This window comes from Brachionichthys hirsutus, chromosome 2 (genome assembly GCF_040956055.1).
Source record: "Brachionichthys hirsutus isolate HB-005 chromosome 2, CSIRO-AGI_Bhir_v1, whole genome shotgun sequence".
Classification (NCBI taxonomy): domain Eukaryota; kingdom Metazoa; phylum Chordata; class Actinopteri; order Lophiiformes; family Brachionichthyidae; genus Brachionichthys; species Brachionichthys hirsutus.
In genome coordinates this window covers 13,498,558-13,523,009 of record NC_090898.1, presented here as the reverse complement: position 1 = coordinate 13,523,009, position 24,452 = coordinate 13,498,558, and the positions used below count along the sequence as shown (strand labels likewise).

Sequence of the window (24,452 nt, the reverse complement as noted above, 5' to 3'; positions counted from 1 at the left end):
TACAGTAGGTCTTGTCTTTCCAAGAAATGTTTAGTTTGTCATTGAAAACCGTCTTCCTGTGTTTACAACTTTCATTAGCCTCCCAGAGGGGCTGTTACCCTCCTCACGTTCTCGGATCCAACGCAGGGGATATGATCGGTATAATGATCGCACACTCGTGCGCAAATCCAAGCAAACGTCTCTGTAATTCTCAGTGTAATTCTGCTGGAGGCACATTCAGGCACTCCGCTATGACATTTAAATGCAGAACGTGGCATATTGACTTTAGGATGTGTGTTTTCCGTGCTGGTCTGAACTGCAGCAAGGCAATGACTTTTGTAATAAATGTCATCGACTCCATAATAGATGAACACATCATATTCTCAGCGTTGCTGTCCAGTTGTAAGATATTACCATTTGAGACCCCGGAGCACCGTCTTTGAACCATGTTTTATTGTTTCACTTTTTCTTGTGAATGGATAAATAGCATCTTGGAATTTAATGCCCATTTAGCAGACTTTGGTGCATTGCAACTGCACAAATTAATGCTCTGCTTAAGAGCCAGTTTCCACAATTCCATTGATGCAGTGTTGAAAAGCTGAACAGGCAGATTTACGGCTATTTGTATTTGTGACAGTGGCTTAATGGGTTCATGTCTCGCGCTCCGCGGTCGCCCCACTGCACCGAAACTGACGGGGTTCGTGCACGTTTCCCCTGTTGGTTCTCAGCAGGCCTGCCTGCCTGTCTGTCTGTGCATTGGCCACAGAACTGTTTTTACAAGTGCAGAAGTCACTGCTCCATTGCTCTGCAGCCCAACCGTATAACCAGGCTCTTTTCCTATTTTAGGGAGGTGTAGCGATGGGAACATCTTGCCCGTTGCTATTAAGTCTCTCCTGTTAGTCTAGAGACGAAGACATACGGGAATCTTTCCCGTCCTCCTCCCCCCCCCCCCCCCCCGTCTGACCACCTTGAGACTGCTCTTTTTTTCTCCCCTCTTGCTGTCTCTTTCCTGAGCTGAAAAAACCTGAAAGCCATACGGACTCAACATCTAAATTAAGTTCTGGGGACATTATTTCACCATTAATTCAGTAGCACTACAGTCACCCTATTCACTGTGCTTTGACACGCAAGCCTGCAGTAAAGGAAAAAAATGAATAAATATGAACAGTAGTGGCTGTTGCTTGTTCTAATGTATGCAGGCGAAGTTCCTTTATCTTTGCAAGTCTGTAGATTGTGGTGGAAAATTCAGACAACAATAGATCCAACTAGGACCTTGAAAAATAGTTCCCTGGGCTAAAAGCTCCAGTTACTTCGGGTGGAAACATTGTCTTCCCTCATCTTCCCCTTTTTCTTCCTATTTTTGCTGAACCCCATGTCCTCGCCCCCTCCAACCCACCCTTGAACAAATATACAACGGTGACTTGGGCTTCAGCAAATGTTGGCTACCTTGCCACTGAATTCTTCATACCTCATTTGAGACGAGCATCCCTTTTGCTCGCGGGTTTGTCGAAGGCCATTTCCAAGCTGGCCAGCCCAGCATGCTGCTGTGGATTGCCAGGATGCCAGTGGGCCCCCCCACCCCCACCCCCACTAACATTTGGCTGTCATGGCTTTAACCAGAGCGGCAGACTGAGCTCTGCAGAGGATGTTGCCTGCTTCAAATGTCTCTTTTAATTTTTTGAAAGGAAAGCAGTTCTGTAGAAACACTTTATCTCAGACAACTGGGCTGTGCTTTATCCCTGGGTTATCTGTTTGGGTGGGAACGTGCCCGACCCCTTAGGGAAAACACAGGTGGAGGTGACCTTGAGAGGAGGAGTGCAAAAGTGGCGAGGGGAGAGTGGCACGTCCTCAGCATGTGCTGTGCAACCGTCTCCTGCACAGATGGACAGAGGCATCAAATGCGTGTGCAAAATGCATACATTATGCAAATGCACCTGTGGCAACGCATACATATACAGTATAATAATGCAAGTATACGTATATGTAGGACACAAAGCAATACACAAATTTGAATCATTGATGTTGGAGAAGAAGCTTTGTAGTCGAGGTAATCATTTGAAGCACAATGCATATACTTAAAGGTACATTCAGTACTTGTGTCGTGGCATCTACCTGTTCAGAATATGCTTCTCTCTTTCCCGACCTCGGTTTCAGTACGCGTTCTTGAAAAATGAAGAGAAATGAGCAGTCTCGACAAGGCCGCCGGGAGCTGGAGCAAATCAGCACTCGCACAACGAACCAAACAGTAGCACCACTCGGAGTGATTGTCTCTATGAATTGATTCAGTGGGGAAGAGTTATTGTCTTGACCTGGCTGAATGCCCCGTCGGTCTATCTGACAATCTGCGCCACTCGGCCCAGCCCAGTCCGGTTCGGCTCCTTTTCCCATTCTCCATTTTTTTTTGCGCTGACATTTTTATCCTCCTATTAAAACTTTTAAGGGCCCATTATCTAAAAGGAAGGAATGCTGCTTTAATAGTGTGGTGGCTCCAATGCTTAGGCCCCTTCTTTTGAGTTTGTAACCGACTAGCACTCGTCGGCTCCTTAATGTTCTCAAGCCAGAAGGGCAGTCCCCTCCGAGACGTTTGACAGCAGCTCAGCATGGACCATAAGCCCCCTTATCGCTGGCCCAAGCACTCGGAGCAGACCCTTTGGCATGCCTTCCTCTACTTCGACTTCGTTTAAGAGGGCTTGCAGTGATGTGATGTAAAACATTTGTGTGAGGATAACAGGATTCAGCATCTCTGCTACCTCAGCACCAATCCTAACTTGAATTCGTTGTTCTCGTTCCTCGTGTCATTATGAGATGCTGTAAAAGTTTACTTTTGCTTGTTTTCCCGCTGAACGGCAGGTTTTTGTTAAAGGGCAGCGACACGGAGCCCGGAGCTCCAGCAGAATCATTTTTACCAATAATGTTTTGCGTTCTACGTTTTGCAGAGCGACAGGCGGCGGCGTGGTCTCAGAAGACGCACGGTCTTTTGTAGCTCACAAGCTGTAGAGTTGAAATTGCTAGCCACTGGCTTAGCGGTTTAAGCGCCAATCAATCTCCACACAGCTATCCATTTGGACTGACATGCTCTCAGGAGTTACCATCATCAATAAATCCTTATGTAGCGAAGCTTTTTTCTTTCTTTCTTTTTTTTGTAGTCCAGACCTGCTGGTTTTCAGCTGTGGGATGTGACCTTTACTTGATGCCGCCCCCTCCAGGCACCGTAGCTGATCTCATATACATTTAGTTTGAAGTTTTAGTATCTGAATGACGGACACACAACTGGATTCAGCTTCAAGGGACTGGAGGACAATATGATCCAGTCACTTTATCCGCCAGAATTTTGCTGTTGTTTCTTTATTTATGGGAAAGGTACGCAGCATGATCAACAAGATCATTTTTGGATTATAGGCAATCCTACTCATTATCTGCATTTTTGAGTCTTTTCATGAATAGTTAGTGTATTTCAGAAATATGTTAGGTCTCGTTCCGTATGTTAGATATAAAGCTGTGCCTCACTCCAGACTGAAAACTGGCAAACTCCAGAAAGTCTTTATCCCATGCTAAGCTTTTATCTCTAGAGAGGTACCCATCCAATAAGCTAATTGGATATTTTGCAACAAATGTTGACCTGTTCCTTTAAGGCTTATTATCAAATGCACAGAACCAAACCCCGATTGATTTGTTTCTGGCTCCAGCAGCACCCCTTGCCATCGGGAACAGAGGTTACAAACCTGTCCTGGAAGCATAAAGCTTTGCAGAGGGAACACTCCCACTTGTTTTCGCGGTTAATTGCATTTTTCCCTTTTTACTACGCGTGTAGAACTTCGATGACACCTATTTGTGTTGCGTCGTGCGAAAGCCCCTATCCACTTCTCAGTAAATGCTCGCTCTCAGTCGCAAGCCTTTGGGCTGCTTCCCATCCAGTCATCTGCCCGTAAAAGTTGTCTCTGATAGTCTTTATTCGTTTCTTCATATAGAGCAATGCTTTATGGGTCAGCAAATTGTTTTAGTGGGTCATGGCACGTGTGATTTATTTGTTTCTTTTTCTTATTCCTTATTTCTGTCCTTGTTCCCATCCACCTTTGTATGACTGCTTGTTTGCCTTTCTGCTTCTCATCATTTAGTAATGATAAAAACTGGAGGCCTTTGGCAGCCAGTCAGAGGTGTATGATGGCTGCGCTCCGCCCGCAGAAAAGGGCCATTGTGTCAACACTTTGCCTTTTATTGGTCCTCGGAGAGATGAAGGCCCAGGTTCTGGCCCCTGCATGACATGTTATTGATGGATGGGTCTGTAGCATTTGGGTAGAGGGTCTGCATAAAATAAGGGAGAGGAGAGTGAGTTTTTGGGATGCATAATACAACCTGTAAGTAATCTTCAGTCCGCTGGGATTACTTAGCTGGAAATTCTGTTCTCCATTACCTTCATATAAGTCTGTTTCTCGCTTTGGCCTCAGATAGACACGACCGTCACTGAATTCCACATCCTACTTTAATATCCACATGACCCTCTGTGAAATTTGCAGCACTTACCAGCAGCTGCTCTGCTGATGCTCATTCGCGGTCACTTCACTCACTCCTTTTTTTCGTGCCTCAGGAGCTGAAGTGTGCCCAGTGTTTGCTCAGGGCTGTCTTTTCACTGCAGTCGGTGTCTGATATCGCCCCCCCCCCCCCCCCCCCCCATGTGCAAGAATGACAAGAGCTCAGACAGGAAAGACTGAGAGGATTGTATGACCTTGTGACACTTGTTGACAGACGTGAAAAAATGGAAGGTATTTAACCAGGAGGTCAGCATTGCATGTCACATCTGCATCGACGGCTGCTCGAAGCGAAGAGACTTAAATTTCAGACATGCATAAAGAGGCAAGTTGAGTTCTCTGCAAAATGGATGGAAAACAAAAATGCTTAGATGAGTTTTTTGTGTGTGGCAGAAGTAAAAGTATACGAATGAAGTAATTTAAGATAGACTGATGTAAAAGAAAAGACTGAAATTGTTCTTTAAAATAGACAACCGTGCACAATTTTCAAGATTGATGCGTCACATTTGGTTATTAGAGGAAGAGTTCCTGGGTGTTGACAGAGCCACGCACATATGTAAATGCTTAGTTCTATCGCCCCCCAAAAAAGTTGACTAATTACAAAGTCAGACCTCCAAACACCCTTCAGTGCGATGCCAGATTTAATGAGACATTAATGGAAATGTCTTCTTGCTCGCTGCCTCCCTGGTCGCTGGGAGAGAACGAGAACGGAGAGCGAGCTGTTTGCTTTTTAATGAGCTGGAGAGCTGGGGTTTGTCAATGCATCTGTAGCGGTGGCAGGGCTTCACATGGAATAAGTCAAATATCAGTCTTCTCCTGCAAAGGCAGCAATGTTATTACAGCGCGGAGCACAGGGAGCGCGGCACTCGTTTGTTTAATAATTCATGACATGAGGTCTCGCGTCTTGGAAAAGCATGTTAGGTGTCTGTTGTACCTCGTCATCAAGCATTTATACGTTGCAAACTGTGTGCTGACTTTAGTAAAGCTTTGATCTACGAATTGCCCCCTTTTATTCTTTTCAGCTCTTTTTTTTTTTGCCACTTCCTTAGTGAAATACTTCAACTTTGACGTCTTGTGAAAATGTGCGGCGATGCCATTATTTTATCAAGGTTTTATCAAGTATTTTTTTCCTGCTTGTTCCTCATTTTTTTCTTTATGGGGGATTACCTCAATTAAAATTACAGGTCTGCTTGATCAGCTCCTGCTGGGAGATTTATCCTTTTTTTTTGGCAGCCTCCTTTTTTTATATAGCCTGAGCTACATGAGCGCGTTCCAACAAGTGCTTGAATCTTTGTAAAGGGTCCCAGGCATGTCAGCCACCAGCAGTAGGCACCGAGGGTCGCAGTGTGTGCCACGCCTTTTAGCATCTCTACTCCTCCCGCCGGCGCTGCGATTTCTAATTTAAAAACTAAAAACTCTTTGTATTCCCAGGTAATCCATGTGCTTGTAGTGAGATAATCTCTCTCTCTCTCTTCTGATCTCGCCGTTGCCTCCGCAGTGCAAATAGAAGGCGCGAAGGAGGGGCCCACCTGCATGGACAAGAACCACGGTTGTGCTCACATCTGCAGGGAAACGCAGAAGGGTGGCATCTCTTGCGAATGTCGACCTGGATTCCAGCTCACCCGCAACATGAAAGACTGCAAATGTAAGTCAGGTCAAACTCAAGCACAGTTTCCCTTCTTCGGAAAACACGCAAACACACCAGAAGGCAGGATTTATCGCCTCCTCGTGAAAAGGTGATTGGGGTGGAAGCCTGCTGATGATGGATAATTGTGCTCCTCCCGTCAGATTTGAAGTACCGGTAGTCGAATCACGCATGACCGAACCACGAATAATTGTCTTCGCAGTCGCTCTTGAAGGAAAAACATGTTGATCAAAAAGCGAGTGATCATTTACACAACCAGGGCAAATGTGGAGGTTAAGCGAAGGGGACTGCTCTGAAGGACAGCGCACACTTCCTGTTGCTGTGCAACGGAGATCGTCCTGTCAGAGCTGGGGCCAGGGCTGATGTGGGATTTGTCTGTGTTTGGATAAGGATTGGAGACGTGTTATTCTATAGTTTTTCTCTGACAGCCCAGGAAAAGGGCAAAAGGCACCGGGTTGGTGGGAGGGTGCAGACAGGACGGCGGTGGAAGTCTCTGCTCGCTCATGCTCTTTTTCACTCTGTCATCACGGGTATTAAAAAGTGGCTGGGTTAATGCTCCTTTTGCCTGCCAGCACGTAGATGCATTGCACGCATACAGTGTCCATACTAGAAATCTGATTTCCATACTCTCATCATTTATGATTCTCTCTTAATGCATGATATGTCGCAGATAATGAGGAAAGTTTAACATATTTTCTCCCATTCTGCAGAATCACATGAATTGAAACCAAGTTTTAGTTGCTCCGAGGCTGATGCTCTCATGCATAGCGGGTTCCAGTGAGAGAGTCTACAGCTTCTTGCTCAAGGCCACCTTGTCTGCTGTTAGAGTTCAAGAATTTGACCTTGGTTGATAAAAAAAAAAAAAAATGCAGTCTACGGTAACAAGTAACTAAAGTCATGGTTAATGCCATAAAAGCATGTGAATGAATGATTGATTCAGATTCCGATTCAGAATACTTTATTACGGTAATCCCAAATGGAAATTCCTGCACATGCGCACTATTAGGCAGCAATGCGACTTTAGGAATTACAGAAAGCAGTTACAAGCACATTTAGTACACAATAAACACACACATATTGGAATGACAATGCTGCACTGGGAACGTGCGGGATTTTCTTTCCAAGACGATAAGGATCCGGGTCAGTCCTGGGAAGCTTGGACAATGGACGGGCGGGGGGTAGGACAGTCAAGAGGATGAAATCGGACAGGACGGAAGAGCCATTGAGGGAGGGGTGTGTGTGTGTGTGTGTGTGTGTGTGTGTGTGCGTGCGTGCGTCAGTCCTTGTCAGTTCTTGTCCATGTGTGTAAAGTCTATAAGAGCCATAGAACAAAATAATAATGCGCCTCCTCCTTCTGATTATGTTTTTTTTTCTCACCCAAGCCCACAGCTTTATTATCAAGTGCAGTGGATTAATCCCATTGATGTTAATCTGCATTAAAATGAGACATCTTGTCATCTTGTCTGGTCCACGTGAGGAGTTGTTGGTCTAGTTGAATAATTTTCCATGTCTTTGATAGTGACGTGTAACTACGGTAACGGGGGTTGCCAGCACATCTGCGAGGAGACGGACCACGGCCCCAAGTGTTCGTGCCACATGAAGTTTGTCCTGCACAGCGACGGAAAGACTTGTGTAGGTGAGTCACCTCAGCCGATACTGAAGGCAAGAAGTAATGGCTTCGGAATGAGAAAATGTAAAACCGCAAATGATTAACTCAGCTTTGGATTGCCAACAGCAAATGCAATTAAAATTTCAAATTGAGTTTTTGGTGATAAAATGCAAGTATAAATACAGACTTTGTTGAAGTAACTGGAAGTCTGAGCCCTCTTCTTTGATATGTGACATACAAGGACAAAGGTCTACCAACCACTGTGCCTCCCTTCCTCTTCCTCCTCCTCCTCCTCCTGCTGCTGCTGCTGCTCCAGTAACATCTCAGCCCCTGCATCTGCTTTGACTTCTTGTCTTCCTCCTCCCAGCTTCTCCTTCTTTTCACTGGAACCCGCAGCAGCTCTTCCCATTCCACAAAGTCAGACACACACTTTCTATTAGCCAGTTCCTCAGCTGCTTTGCACTCAAACACCTGACTTAACCTTCCACTGGCATGTATCAGTGTTCTCCTTAAGTTGATTGACTTATGTTGAGCAAAAATCGTTCAGCCACTCGAGCGTATTGAGCCGCTCTCAAGGGCGGGCTCCCGTCAGATGGGAGCAGCAGGTGTAGCGGAGTCGACAGCTGTGTGTGTGTGTGCGTGCGCTGCATTCAGCTGTGCACGATTGCTCACACATTTCATCGACGGGCAATAGCAACAATTAAAATGATCAGGTGTGAATTTGAGACCTGCCTGTCAAGGCAGACTGACCATTATCTGCCTGTTTATCCGGGTCATTAGTCGTTTCTGCAAACACATTGAAACTCGTTAGTGTGTACTTTGCAATGTTAGCAACCTGAGTTTTGTAATGGAAGGAATTCAAGCAGAGTAAAGCGCCTGCACAGCAGCCTGGCGAGGTGGCGGCTTGGTTTCAGTGGCTGTTAGGTTTGAGCGCTCGGTCTGGGTAGCAGCTGATTAGCTCAGTGTTTCTGGATCCCCTTTATTACCGCAGTGCTGATGAGAGCCAGGCCCGTGTCAAGGTCTGGTCAGCCAACCTATCATTATTGCTGTACCCTGTTAGGCCAGGGGGACGCCACAAAGTAGACCGCAACCAAATTATACGCCTTAGCCTGTCTTGTACTCATGCAAGGCAATTGCACATTTGGTGTGCCAGTTTAAGAAGCAGTCAGTCAGTTAAGATCGTTGATTTCCCCCTTCAGAGTCTGGGGTTACAGAATCGGAGGGGGGGGGGGCAGGAGCTCGCCATCTCTCAAGCACTCCATTAGTTAATAAAACCTCAATAAAACAAACAATCTGCCGTATAAACCGCTGACAGGAGCGCAAGTGACGGGAATGTTGGAAGGCCTTTCCGTGAGGCGCCTTTCCGTGAGGCGCCTTTCCGTGTGACTGCGAAGCCTTTCCACTGCAAGAAATATACTCAGACGTGATGATTGTCATTATTTAAGCACTTATATTAAGAAGTGTGTGCTGATGCTTCAAATTAGTTTGCAAATTTCTCTCATCCCTCAAGCGAAAAATGTAATTTTCTGATAAATGGTCTGTTATAATTTGAAACGGTTGCGTTTTCTTTGAAGAAGGAAATTACAATTTTTTATTTACTTGAAGGCGTAAAGTGAAACAGCTTCTCCTGAACCACAATTCTGTCCTGTCCTCAAAAAAGCTGGATGACACGTAGCGATAATTATAACACAGCCGACGCATTCGGAAATATTTTGCCATGTATATAGAGTGTAGAAGGGTATCCATGGCAACAGAACAAAGTGAGAACAGTCCTTGTCGTTGATTTGGAAACGTTTATGTTCCATTGCTGCGTAAATCATCCAAAAGGAACGTCGCACATGATGGAACGGAGCTTTTGTCTTGACGGCGGCTTTGTCGTTGGGGTGGTTGACACTTTCATTGTGCTGTAGTTCCACTGCTCAAACCATCCTATGGGATGTGTTCTTATGCATTCTGTCACATTTTCGTTTATGCTGCAGTGTCTTTCCTCGCCCAGGCTCAGTCACGCATTTTGTAATCATGCGCCACGCGCTGTTCTGTTCGGACGTGTTGGTTCTTTATCCTTCCTGTCTCGTCTCTGTGGATATCTTGCACACTGTACTGGGAATTGTAGCATCAGTTGGGCTTTCATAGTGGCAAATTCTCTCCACACACACACATGCACACGCTCAACAAGATTATTCAATCGCCAATCAATCTTGTCAGATTTATTAAACGATCCTGACACAGTCTGATTTTTATTTTGCATTTTTTTTGTGTGCATCAAATGTCTGTTTATCAACGAAGTTCAGAAATCAGGAAGGAGCCGGCGTCATGTGGAAGCGTTCACGCCGTCAGCACAGCAAATCATAAACATTCACAAATAGCGGGCAGATGCAGACATGCTCATGGCCACGCTATGAGACACAAACACACACACGAACACACAAAGCAAGAGATGCATGTCATAATACAAACTGAAAGCAATACAAACAAACCCTGCACAAATACAGTACGAATCCAGCATGCATGCATCACATGCACGTAAACACATGTAGTCTACATGCATATGCCAATAGCATAAACATGCTGCGTTCTCATTTCGGGTGGTCTGCGGGTCATGGGGTGCGATGGGGTCTTGCTCCGATCTGTCCTCTTGTCCTTTCTGGACGTTCCACGCCGGGACCGTGGCGCAACGGGGTAAACTGTGCATGCTTTGTGGTATTGACATGAGCGTCTGCTTCCTTATTTGACACTTCAAAAGCCAGAGTGACCAATTCTGAGACTATGTGCATTAATTACAGAGAAAAAAATATTCTGGAATGCTTTTTGAACTATTACTGAAGTGGGGCAGGGATAAACAGGCTCGTTCGTCCTGTGATTTTTATTTTTTTTATTCTGCAAGGACTACAAGTTTTTTCCACTTTGTTGATGCGCTTAAATCCGTCACCCCCGATCTATCATGGGTGAGTGCACATGGTCTGCATGCTAAAAGTATGTGGGTGGAGCCAAGTGTGATGCTAAATATATACTCAGAGGTTTGCAGAAATCGGATTCACTTGGCAAAATGCGATTGTGAAATCTGTTGAATTAAAAGCCATCAATTATAAGTTATAATTGTAGATAAATTATAGTAAAAAAAATAATAATGCAGTAACATTGTGAGGAATTGCTATGGCAACACATAAACTGTGCAGCTGGGCCACTGGTGGGCGCATCGGGACTCAACATCAACCTTAATTCTTAAATTATCTGCCATTAAAAAAACCCAGCATAAAGCTCAGACAGGAATCTGGCTGTCCCGGTCTTCCAGCTTGCAGCACTAACCACCGATCGCTCTGTCTGTCAAGGCTTGCAGCATTCATACTAACAAGCAATATCCTCATCTTACACACAAGCAAACAGCAGAATTGCTCTTGTCTGCGCTGTGGAACATTCATTTGCATGACTGCATGCTGTAATACTTTTGCCTTGAGATGTCACTCTTTTCGTTTTAGATGGAGACCTGTCCTTATTGGTTTGTTGTCAGCATTTGGAAATTGAATCACTGCTGTTTGCTCATTTGTTACCAGGAAGAGGTTGTCTTTACTTCATTTTTCACAATGCAACCACATGATGTCATTCTTTCATGTCATGATCACCTCCTAAGGGCGTTAATGGACTTTAACAATTTGCTACATTTTAAGGAGCGATGATCCTGTCTCATCTTATTCCCAGCTCCTTGAATTAAGGGCACAAGCTCCTGTCATTACTTGTGTCTACAAGGATTAATGGTTTGCTACAGGTGTCTTCTTTTTGGGAATAGAAGTGAGAGAGAAAAAAAAACATGCTGTGTCAAAAATAATTGGGTTATAATAATACCTTGGCCCTCTCACACAAAGGGATTAGAGGACACCCTGGAAAAAAACCCCAACCGCCCTGAACGACAGTCAAGCTGCACAAAATCTGCTCATGTAGTTTCCATTAACCACCAAAAGAAGACAGAAATGACTTTTCTGCTAGCCTACCTGCAGGCCTTTTTCTGCGTTTAAACGCATGATTGTATTCCTCTTATGTTTATAGTAAGCTATGGCAGCTCTGATTAGCCTCACAGCTTTTCAGATTGCACATCAGTATTTATCAGAATCAACAACAAAAAAAAGCTAAATATGCTATTCCCGGAGGCTACTTCTTCCTATAGCCCTCCCATCCCCCGGTAGTAGAAGGTGGAGGTGGATTCACATCATCCACGGCGTCTTTCAAATGGAAGAACACCTGGAAGTCATCCAGTTAATCCCGTAAGGCATCACGGAGCGAAAGGAATTTCGTTGCTATAGCGGTATAACATCACTTTAGATGTTGTCACGTGATCATAAATGACAGAGAACTAAAGTTTTCACGATGTTTGCGTGTGTGTGTGGGTGTGTGCGTGCATGCAGGAGAGAGGAGTGTCCCATCCCAGGCAGCCCCACAGCTGTTCCCCAATGGTAAATATGCCTTCCTGTGACTCCTCTCTCTGGGGGTCTGTGGGTGTGGGATGTAGAGGAAGCTAACCTAACAGACACAGATCAGGCCCTTCCCCTCCCCACAGGGGGTATCATCCTTCTGACCCTTGACCTCTGAGCAACCCCCACCCCACCGCCGCCTTCCTCTTCCTTCTGTGAGTGCCCTCTCAATAACAACCTCTGCTTGCGTCAAACCGCACCTTTTCAAAACACAGCTGCGAAATGGGGAGCCTCCAGCCAGCATCGCGGACATTTCATAAACGATGCCGATGCACAACTCCATCAGAAGTTGTCGAGAAAGCTCGGTCTGTCAGAAACCAGCTCCCTTCTTGCAGTCAGCTTGAAAGTTGCGGAAATATGTCACTCAAATGTTGTCCTGAAGTACATTTCCTGTTTCCCGTTTAAAACGGGTGACGCCTACATTGATAAAAAAAAAAGTGTCTACTTTTCTACTCCAAGTCACATTGCGACTGTCTCTGCTCTATCGGCGTGGCGATTCATCATCACAACCTCTCTGCTGTTGTCATGTAAATAATTATAATTATTTATTGCTTCACATGCCTGAGAAACTAGCATTTTCACATTTGCCCGTTTAATATGCATTTAATATACTTCCTCCTTTGATTCAGCCACTGGATAAAGGACAAAGGCGAGTAGCCTTTGGCAAAAGTCCAGGACACCAACTGTGATGCCGTTTGAGAGGCGTTCCCTTTTATTTGCGCTTGGATGCGACTGAAAGGAGCGATATTAAGCTTGGAAGCTTGTTCCCTAAACTCCGCCGTCTCGCCCCATTAGCTTCGGTGAACGTGCCATTCCAGCTCCAAACAAAAGATAAAACACAGAATACAACTAAACGTGCGTTCTCATCATGCACTTTCTGATTTCTGATTAGGTTTGGGCTAATCAAGGTGATCGATCCACGGTATTGCAATCTGGCTTCTCTGTGTCTGATCTGGAACAGATACACTCTTAGGCTTTTAAGCCTAAATTTCAGAGAGACTGTTTAATAGACTCCATGAAAAAAAAACAAGGCAATAAATCTGCAAGTATGCATCAAACCGTAATACATCAAAGAGATTTACGATTTAATTATACCCTTTAAGTGACTGAGGATGGGGGCTCGCTCTCAGAGGAGAAGCCTGTTCAAGGTAAGAAGCAAAACAATAGCGTTCTGTACTTGATCGCTGTTGCTGCTGTTTGTACGCCGACTTTCCCCACATGAAAAAAGTTTGACCTATTTTAGGATTTTGTGTCCTCATTTCTGTTTTTATTCTCAGAACATTAGGAGCAAGAGACATATTCTGCATCCTCCATTATCAGCCCCCCCCCCCTGATGTTAATGTGCCACGCTGAAACCGACTCCATGGTCTACTTTCGCAGTTGCCCCTCCAGAGAACATTAACATGCAGTCCTCAATGGTTTTTATTTTCATGCTGTGGGTTTAAAGTTAGCGAGAGAACATTCACCTTTTTGGTGCGACGCCTTACACTCTCTGAGTCGCTTTCACTCCGGCTGCATGTTTGCTGCTTGGTCGGGAAAACAGAGTGTTTTCACTTATTCACCTTTTTCACCAAAGCCATCTATTCCTTCGGAACGCTCGCCACTCGCCCCCGCTGACATATTTCGTTTGCGGTCATCATAAATGGCTGGTGACAAGCTCCGCGGAGGTTGCTTGTCAACAGCTGTGATGTAAGCGGAGGAGCGCTGCAGCTCCAAGTCCTGTGGCTTCTGTTAAAAGATGATGCACTGTAGAAGCTCGGCATTGAACCGAAACCCCCCGACGCATGACATTGAAGCGTATTTACAAAAGTCTGCCCACCGTGGCTGCGACTGGTGCCCGTCCAACACACATAAAGCATGCGGACATACCAGGGCATGCGGCTCTACCCTGTCTTTGCAGAATCTTGATGTCAGAACGCTTTCTTTGCTCTCTTAACACATGATCATTACAGTTTGGTGAGACGGGGGCCTTACTAAGCGTTTCTGAGGCATGCCCTGACACCATCTTATCATCTTGTCTGCCAACTGTCTCTGCTCACACTTTGCAATTATGCGAACCCACAGCGCTGCACTCTCGAGTCTGGGCAGGGACTGGTGCATTAACTGGAAGCGCCCGCCTGCCCAGCGCTCCACGATGAGCTATCATTCTCATTATGAGTGTGTTGCCAACTACAGAGAGGAGATCAACTATTTAAAAGCATCAAGGAAAATGACTTTTTAAAGCTCGTTTTGACCCTAGACATCCCAAAAACAGTATGTTGTAGTTTTGGCAGTATTTATTTAAAAGTTCTTTTAATTTCCAGGGCTTGACTGTTTTTTTTTGAGTCATTTTCCCACGTATTAACACACATGAACGCTGCCTCATGCATGTGAATGCATCGTGTTTCGCCTTCAGCAACAGCATCCATTAAACCGGTTGGGAGCTGACGTCTAATAAATGGCTATAAAAGTTGGAATTACATCACCGTAAGCACCTTTGTTGTTATATTCTCACCATGCCAGTCTACAGCTGAGTTTTTACTTGCATGGAGGAGTTTCAGAGAATCTCATTATGGCTGCTACAGGCGGTACAGTTTGTTTCATGTGAAGAGAATTAGGTGTTTCCCCAAAGGGATCCTCTTTCTCCATAAAAAAAAGAAAAACCCCAGTGCAGCTGCATTCCCATCTTCAGTGCCACGTGTGAGCTGACATCTCTTTGATTAGCTGTGTGCATTTCCAGTCACCTTAAAGCAAGTTAAAGTGATTGTTCCAGGTCACAAATGTGTCTTTAATGTTCCTTTTCTGATTTGTGTTTGTGCTGATGCCTGTAGAACTGTCAATGCACGCTCCAGTCTCCTTTATGGAGAACAAACTGTGTTTTAAAGTGAAAGCCTCTGTGAAATTTGTCACTGTCTCTGGAAGACAACTTACCTATCGTGTTGATTCCTTACCTCGCTTTTTCAAATCGGTGCAGCCAACACAGGGCCAACGTACCCGAAATTGCTTTTTTCTTTTTTTTTTTTATCCCCAAAATGCCTGGAAGGTTTTGTCAAAATCATGAAAAAGTGCTGGAACCTGTTTGGAACTTAGACTTCCTTCATGATGGAGGGGAGACTGAGGCCCTGCAGGGCAAAAATAGGGTGCATTTCACCTTGACCAAAGAGAAGCAAACATGCACACATTTACGCATGAAGAAGAAAATGCTTGAAACCCTTCTAACTGGCTGTGTGGGTCCTAATAAATTTCCTAACGACTGTCTCTTTTCATTATTCACAAGCATCTCCTCACTTCCCTCACTTAGTGCTTTGTAGCTGCTGCATTTATGATTCTGTCCTCTTGTCTTTTCCTCCATCGCCAAGGACTCCAATCCCCGCTCTGCAGTCGGTCGACTCGGAAGAAATCACTGCCGACTAAAAAAGTGCTCCTTCCCACTTTTGCTGTAATACCAGTGTGCATGTATGCAGTTTTGCTGGGGGAGGAAAATGTAGGCCAGGGATGGCATCTGTGGTGCATTTCTTTGTGGACTCTTGTGTGACAGCGAGCTCTGCTTCCCCGCAGAGACCTGTGCAGTGAACAATGGCGGCTGTGATAGCACATGCCACGATTCAGTGACAGGAGTTCGCTGCAGCTGTCCCGTCGGCTTCACTCTGCAGCCGGACCGCAAGACCTGCAAAGGTAAAGCGCCTCCGTTCAACCTGCTGACACGTCGGCACATCTTTCCCCCACATTGTTTACACCCCATCCTCCTCATTTTGGATTTTGTCTTTACAGCTCTGTTTAACACGCACACAACATCAGCATCCACACGGATGCCACCATTCTACTTTTCAGCTCCATGTTTTGAGGATCATTCTGTCACGCTGCCAGATCTTTCAATTATTTCATAGTAATTAATCCATCCCCCAAGATGTGCAAGAGCTTCATTTCAAACGGACTGAAAATGAATGAATACCTGGGGGGGGTGAAAAAAAAAGTTTTTATTGGGTCAAATAAAGTCAATTCCGAACAGTCAGGAAACAAAAATGAGAGAAAATTATATTAGGAGACTTCAAAAACAAAGGCACGTCTGACAGTGAGAGTAGATGGGTTTGGAGAGAATGAGGACAACAATAGGAATCTGTCAGCCTTCTCTGGCTCATTATGCTACACTAACAACCGTGATAAAAGTACATGTGATTCTCTGGTTCAAGAGGAAACCAGGGAAGAATGGATCCAGGCAGCTTTGGCACGAGAAGACGGAGCTCTGCTGCAGGCCAGACGATTCCGAAGAACATAGACGGAGCAAGGAAGGGATTTATTTTATTACAGTTGTGATGCATTTATTTCAGCCAGATGATGAAGAGCCCCCCGAGACAGAGACGCCTCATTTGAGATGATGATTCCGAATCAATCAGAGGCACTGCCAGACTCGCCAAGGCAGAGCATCATCATCAAAGGCAGGGGGGGATGAGCGCATGATATATCGATTGAATATTGGCTGCAGAAATTAAGAGTGGAGTAATCACAGAGAGATGGACAATGATGATTTAGAGGACGCGCTGCCAGGAGGCTTAGCCGTGTGAGAGCTCTGTGCCATTATACACAAAAGTGTTTTTCCTCCTCCGAAAGCCAGAGAGGGGATTCTTGCAGCTCTTTTGCATTTTATCCTCGACCCGCACTTATTCTATTTCCACTCTTTATGGTTCTCCGCAGTTAGACTGCTTCCCTTTGCTGTTATATCGCTAACTCAGATTGAACAGCCTTTTTATGCCGCTATAATAAATATACATTTACAAACAAAGGCTCACGTGGTGCTCGGCTCTGCGGAGAGGTTCGCCGTTTTCATCGCTTTCATCCTACCTGCCAACCGACACGCAAAGTTGCGACAGCTCAACTTTGAGACACATCTCTACAAATATATTAAAGTGTTCCTCCCAAAATAGCTGCAAATACTCTCTTGTTTCCACTGTCCCCAAGCGACCGGGAAGCAGGTTCGAGTGTCTTTCTCCTTTTGGAGTTTCATGCTTTTGCTCCTCTTTGTGATGTCTTGTTCACAGATATCGACGAGTGCCGTCTGAACAACGGGGGCTGCGATCACGTGTGCCGGAACACGGTGGGCAGTTTCGAGTGCAGCTGCAAGAAGGGCTACAAGCTGCTGACCAATGAAAGGACTTGTCAGGGTAAGTAGTTCCTCGCTTAGATGGAACAAATAGTTCCGAAGGTCACAACCCCCGAAAGCCTGTCAAGTGTTCTTATGGATTTTTCTTTAACAGAAATAGTAAAAAAATAAATAAAAGCTTGATATTGTGGCACAAAAATATGTTCCCTCCGGTCCAGGCCTCTGGAGACTGTTTGTCTGTTGTATTTGGTGGTAGTCGTTGCTCAGCTCGAGCTCGGAGGACTAGCAGCCGAACATGGTCGGACGCAGGTGGAGAGAATTAGAGCTCCTGCTCTAAAGCCTCTCTTCGTGGATGAATCAAGCCAAGACAGACACATCTGGCGGGAGAGGACAGGCAGGCTGGAGCCGCGGAGCCGAGCGGAGAAACAGATGACATGCTATTTATTCGTATTTTTTTTTTCCTTTTCTTGATGTGGTCAATCGATATCCAGCCCTGGCGTGCAACGTGCTTTAGGATGGCTGCACTGGATCACACCAATGCATAAACATCTTAATGTGTCCAATTAGACTGCATACGCTGCGTCGCTCCGCTTCGCAGCCACTTTCTTGTCGTTCCAAATGTATTTTTCCTTTCTGTCATTATGTGGCGACGGATAATGCAAGGTTTATTTTGCTTGAACGCAGATAACTGAGAAAATGCGGTCTGCGCATGCAGGAATGCAAATCACAGCTTGTCGAGTTGTCTGTGGCACCGCGCCTTAACCGACCCCGCCGTGCGCTGTTTGGGTGCACGGGGGGCGGCCGCGGAACAGTGTTGTCCTTGTTTGCTGCCGTATGTTATGTCTGGAGAGAAGGGCTGTGATAAAGTTCACCTCCTGCTGAGTCAGACGTCACCCGTCCGCTCCTTATCCTCGGCTCTCATTCTTTAATTTTTCTCACCCATGGCGAAGAGAATGAGAGAGAACGTAAATATTTCTCTTTTGTTTTTTGGGGGGTATTTTAACATGTGGTGTTATGCCAAGTCTGTGATTAAAGGGAATTAAGATTGAGACATTGAAGCGAGACATTCAGTCCCTAATGTGATCAAAGGTAAAGAAACAAAAAAACAAGGAATCCTACATTTCCCATAATGCATTTGACCTCCATCGAGGAGGTAGTGTTTTTGCCGCCGTTGGTTTGTTTCTCCGTTTGATTGTTAGCAAGATAACTCGAAGATTTATGGAATGATCTTGACTAAGTTTTCAGGAGATGTTGGGAATGTTACTAGGAATAGTCGATTACATTTTGGTGATGATCCAGGAGAATAAAAAGAGAGAAAAGTAGACCCTGAATTTCAGAATTTTCTATCTTGTCTGGAGCACAGGATCATCAGGGTTACGTCCCAGAGTCTAGAAAAGCCCCTCAGAACAGGCATAGGCTGGATTTCGTGTGCCTCCAACTGAATGTCTCAGCAGATTCGCTTTAATAAAACAACATATAATTGCACATCGGGCGTCTGTCAGAGCTGCCAGATTAAGAGGATTATATCCAGAACCCGGGCGCTGTCACGGTACAGCACCCGGGTTCTGTTAGCGACGGCCTGGCGGTGGGCGGAGGCGCTCGGTGACACTTAAATAGACAATTGCTGTCTCCACGAGGTGTTGAGGTGTGTAAACTGAACTCTGGGGTTTATCTTGGTTTAAACAGTCATGGTGCTTCCCTGCTGTCGGTGAACCACGGCCCGTCAGTCAGGACGGGGCATGTCGGCTGAGCCCCTGCCAGCATTCCTGCACCCTCAACACCGGAGTGTCGTCCTCGTCTCATCCGCACTCCGAGTCCATATGAGGGTGTTCAGGGAAGTGTTGATCAGATGCCGGAGAGAACATCTAGAATGGTTTCTTTATCCCAGTTTCTTTAGTTTCGGTTAACCTCATTTGAACGCCTTATATTTCATGTTTTCCAAAGGGGGGGGGGGGGGGGGGAGGTGGGAGAGGTGAATTGAGTGAGTGGGCTAAACAGCAGGGGGGGAAAGGATGAAGCAATACAACGAGGGAATCTTTGATGAGTTATTTCCAGCCCATTTCCCAGCACCGTTTTTTACTTCATCCTTCGGCGTTCCTCTGTTCAGAACATCCCTGCACGATGCACAGTCCCGCACCCCCCCCCCCCCCCCCCATTCCTCATCCGCCTGGTAAATAAAGGTATCAGGAGTGGCATGGTGTAGTAGATAATGACGAGGTGCAGATCGTCGCTTGCGGAAACATTTTTTTGAGGGTAAGCTCAGCCGCCACACCGAAGACGTTTTTTGGCTCTTTGCTTAAAAGTGTGCAGAGCGGAATATATGTTGTCGAACACAAGCGCTGTCGCAACGCCTCGTGCCGCACGTGCGCGTGGGTCAGATAGTGGCCAATCAGCAAGGACTTACATGAGTCTAGTCTTGAAGAAAATCTTTTTCATCTTAAATGGCGCTCAACCTGCACGTGTCCTCTTTTGCAAACCGACTGTGAGACTTTTCATCACAGTGCGTTTTTTTTATTTCCTTAAAACTCCTTCCTTTCTTTCTAGCACGCCTGCCAAACATTAAAGTCAATTGCATGAGAGGGATTAAGCCCAAGGTGAACACGTGACTATTTAGCTCTTACGCCGTGGAGCTATGTAAGAATACGCAGACGTTTTATCAATCTGTCTTCAAGGTAACACGTGATTTAAAAGAACTTCAGTAATTGCTGTGCGATTCCTGTGTCCTCTGTTTAACAGTGGCTGGCGCCGCCTCCTAACGCAGCCTCGGCTCGGATACAGTGGACAAAACACATGATATTACCCGGGAAAATCCAGGGTGCGGGCTAAATCAAATTAAATTGGCCAGCTAGACATCCAGAAGTGTTTACGCACATATCTCTTTTCTCCATGCGCTGCCTGGGCTTGACACAAATGATTGCTGGCATTAAAGAGGAACCTTGAATAAAGCCGAATGTCTTCCATCTTCTGCAGGAATCCTCGTTGTCTTTGAACCTGTGACATACGAGCAATAAATCAGGATCCGTGTTTAAGAGAGTGGAAGAGCTTGAGGAAGATAAGGCCGGTGAGATGAGGCTGGCGAGGTCAGAAGGTTTCATTAAAATACAAAGAAGATTGATTTTCCACAACGATTTTTTAAACACGGTGGCCGCCTGACCTCAGGGACACAGAAAGAGAAGTCCGATAATGGCGCTTCTAGAAGTATTGGACCAGTTGGGTTCGCGGTTAGGAGGACAAAAGCTGAGGATGATTGGCAGATTCTATGCAGGGGAAAGAAATGACTCTTCAGCTCCTATTATCAGGTGGCGAGCAGACTTCCTTTTGGCTCCTGCTGCGGCCGCTTCTTATTTCAAAACTACTTTCAAAATTCCATTTCGGTGCATTGAAACGGAAAGCGCCGTTCTCCAGGAGGTCAGCCGTCATTCCAAAGACGTACGTTCTTTTCGCAAGTCGCTTTTTGACAACATATGACTTGACTCACCTCGATTTGTGACAATGAATCCATTAAAGCACCAAAAGGTAAAAGCAGGAAAATGCACCATGACGGAAAGGTTGAATCGGGGGGGATGTCATTTATTGAATTGTTTGAGAAGTTCTAACGGCATGTGTTTCCTCCTACGCAGACATTGACGAGTGCTCCTTTGACCGCACCTGCGACCACTTTTGTGTCAACTCTGCCGGCAGTTTCCAGTGCCTCTGTCACAAAGGCTACGTCCTCTATGGTCTGGCACACTGCGGAGGTGAGCGTGCACGTCACTCCAATCGCTGGAGGGCCCTGGAAATGCATGCATGCAACCACATTTTCATTCAATGACCAAACATAGCTGATAGACATAGCCTCTGATGGATTATGTCTGTCAAGCCAGTTTTTAAGTCTCTGCAAGTTGATTTATTTTTTTTTATTTTTTTTTACATGGGCTGAAATGAGCTGAAACAGGTTGTTGCCTGGAAGGCAAACAAATATATATAAAAATAAATAAACCAAAGAACTTTATATTGCTGCCAAGTGTAGCATATTTGTGCTGGAGTTAATGGCCTAAACATGAAAAGCCACAGTTACGGATTTGACCATCAAACAGTTGTCGGATTTCTACCAATGTACCCTGGTGTGGAAAAGATAGTAGAAACAGCTTTTAGTGTCATGAGAAGGTGTGTGTGTGTGTGTGTGTGTGTGTGTGTGTGTGAGAGGGGGGGGGCGTCAGTTTAGCCTGGCAGCCAGAAAGATGCCCGCCAGGGCACATCGGGGGGGTTCCAACGGCCCTTTGATGGAGTGTGTATCAGCGGTTAGACTCCGCTGCTGCCTCCACTGCCTCAGGGCCTCGCAGTCGCTCACGGAGAGACAGAAAGAGGCAGCATATGTACTCGAAATGCACAGCGTCACGGCGATTTGCTCTGTTTTCGTCTGTAGTGTGACAGGTCGACTGATCAGGAATGTTGCAACAGACTGTAGAATGAGGAACGCCGCTGAAGGTAGTGCTGTTGCCATTACTGGGTCACCGTGAGCACATCGGCGCAGTGCGTTACACTGTAAAAGGTTTTATTCTTACAAATTACCACCATATGGGACGGATTTCTCTGACTTTTGTGCAATTCCTAAAAAAAAAGCCTTCATATATCTCATAAAAAGCTTAGTTATGATGCTGTATTGTTTTTCTTTATCATGAGGGGATGCTTTTAATTCGTCTCCCCGGATGTATTGTGAGAGCCACACAAGCTATATTTGGAAAGGAGGTTCTGGGGATCCATTTCCAAACACAGTCCGCCGCATTGGCCGTCAGTTCGGTCAAACAGAGCACCTGGATTGGAATCGGATTTGAGCGATCGGGCCACGCCGGCCATCCGGAGGAGAGAAGACGGTCAGGCGTCAACGCCTTGTCGGTGCCGTTGTTGAGGGAGCCGGTGATGAATGAGTTCCCTTTGCTTTTCACTGGTACCGTCAGAACTGTTAGACAACCCCAGAGATTCATGACGTGCACCGTTATACTCTTTCACTCCCCCGCCATAGCAAAGGTTATGTTATTTCCTGTGGGGTTTATCAACCAAAATGTAGCTGCCAAACAATCCAGAAAGCTAAACTCACCCAGAACAGACCCAATTAGGTTCCGTGACCCGCCGTCAAGCATCGAATCGATGCGTGTCAACATTCCTATTGTTAAAATAGACTTGAAGCAGTCGTGATTAAATACCGATATAAATATATCTGAGTTTATCTCATTTGATCCCGGTGGCGATGGACCTGATATCCTTTCTGCTTGTACTGACTTATGCATGTTTGCATGCATCTACAGAGAGTTTAACCACATGCATCTAAGGTGGTTTTAAACTGTCCGGAGGAAAAATGCCTCCAAAAGAAAAGTCAAAGTCAAATGTGGTTTGGACTGGAAGTCGATGATGTCTGTAAATAAGCACACAAAAGCGATTAAAATCTAACACAAAATTTCCATAAACTCCCCAACCCATCTTGAAATTCCTCTCTTTACACAAAGCGATTGTTGTTCTGCACTTCTTCTTCTTTTTTTTGGGTCTCTATCTTTATCTCAAGCATGGGACGAACAAAGAAGTCAAAACAACAGTTGCGAGCAGATGCGCGCCGCTTCCATCAGATATTCATTATAGTTCTTCTTAGTCCTTTATATTGAGTTCTTTGATGCGGAGGATAAACAGCACATCTCTCACGGCATTTCCACACGGCTCTGGTTACACGTCGGCAGAGCCGCGACGTTGATGAAGTCATTACAATAGTCTTTTTTTTTCTGGGCCAATAAATGGATGAGAAAAAAAAAAATCAGCGGGCCGGATCATCAATCACCGCCGTCATCCGATCGTCTTTGCCGGCGTCTGTGCCGCTTCTCTGCCACCTCCTCGTCGAGCTTATTTTCTGCTTTGCGTCGTTGGCAGCAGGCCCGCATGTGGATCCCTCATGCTTTTATGCGTTTGGTGGCTCAATCTGAACATGTGTTTGCAAAGGTGACTATAATTTACTGCTCATGTGTCGTTTCTTTGCCAAAGAGCGAAGATCATTTGACCTTGAAATTGAGTGCGACGACATCCGAAGGAGGAATTGCTTTTTTGTTTGTTTGTGAACATGAGTCGGAACTGCCGGAGTCTTTCTTAATACGAGTTCCGCTTTCATTTTATTCATGTAAAGTGACATTTCTGAGAGGCCGCATTGATGGATTTATCAATAAAAAGAATCCCTCATATTTGTATATTATGACCCGATGGTTGACATTAAAGTACTCCTTCTGTGTCCTCATGGTATAAACATATTTGTCCCCAGACATCGATGAATGCAGTATAAACCGGGGAGGTTGTAAATATGGTTGCATCAACACCCTGGGGAGCTATGAGTGTACCTGTCCACCAGGGTACAAGCTGCACTGGAACAGGAAAGACTGCATCGGTATGTAGCAGCACTGCCACCTTGTGGTCAACTCACTGAAGTGCACTTCGTTTCCTCACACCAGCGCCTTGGTGATTTATCTGTGACCCCCCCCCCCCCCCCCCCAACAGAGCTGGTGAAATGCCCCCCTGGGTTGGTAGCGCCAAAGGCAACGCTCACCTGCAGCAAGACGGGCAAGAAAGAGAGCTGCTCTCTAACCTGTGCTTCTAGGGCTCACTATCTGGCAGGTAGGTCGTCCACCCCCCCGCGGTGAGATTGTAATAGCAAAATCTGTAAAAGTTATTTTTTAATTCAAGGAATGTTTTCTTTTCTCGCATGTGTGTGACCTTTTGCAGAGTCTGACAGCAGCTACTCGGTCAGCTGCGGCATCCCCCTCCTCAGAGGGAAGTCCCCCACCAGGCTCAATTCCAGCAACAGTCAGAGCTGCATAGGTTCGCTGCCCTTCAGATTCCCTCACATATATCTCTGAGATCCCATCTGCCAACCCCCCCCGTCTTTTGATGTGGGGGCAGTGCGATGTCCGCCGTGCACCCCCCTACCCACTGTGCTGTGTTTGTCTGTAGAGACTCTGGCCCCTCCAGTGAAGCACACGGCTTCTTTCAAGATTAAAAACGCCAAATGTCACTTGCACCCGAAGCTGACCGGCAGGACGGAGGACAGAGGACGGATGCTCGGACCAGGTCTGCCTTCGTGCTGCTTTGCTCTCATTTATTGGCAGTGAAAGGGATTTAGACTCAATCAAAGGAAGTGATT

The 24,452-nt window shown here is 45.8% G+C and overlaps 1 protein-coding gene across 1 annotated transcript in view; it reads left to right on the top strand.

The window, feature by feature from the left end:
• Nucleotides 1–24,452, top strand: part of scube3 (signal peptide, CUB domain, EGF-like 3) — a 58,801-nt gene that overhangs the window by 30,516 nt on the left and 3,833 nt on the right. The window contains exons 5-14 of the mRNA XM_068745165.1: nt 6,004–6,150; nt 7,670–7,786; nt 12,157–12,204; nt 15,760–15,876; nt 17,238–17,360; nt 20,920–21,036; nt 23,577–23,699; nt 23,810–23,926; nt 24,035–24,130; nt 24,263–24,379. Of these exons, the coding sequence (XP_068601266.1) occupies nt 6,004–6,150; nt 7,670–7,786; nt 12,157–12,204; nt 15,760–15,876; nt 17,238–17,360; nt 20,920–21,036; nt 23,577–23,699; nt 23,810–23,926; nt 24,035–24,130; nt 24,263–24,379 (1,122 nt within the window). The remainder of the gene's footprint in view (nt 1–6,003; nt 6,151–7,669; nt 7,787–12,156; nt 12,205–15,759; nt 15,877–17,237; nt 17,361–20,919; nt 21,037–23,576; nt 23,700–23,809; nt 23,927–24,034; nt 24,131–24,262; nt 24,380–24,452) is intronic.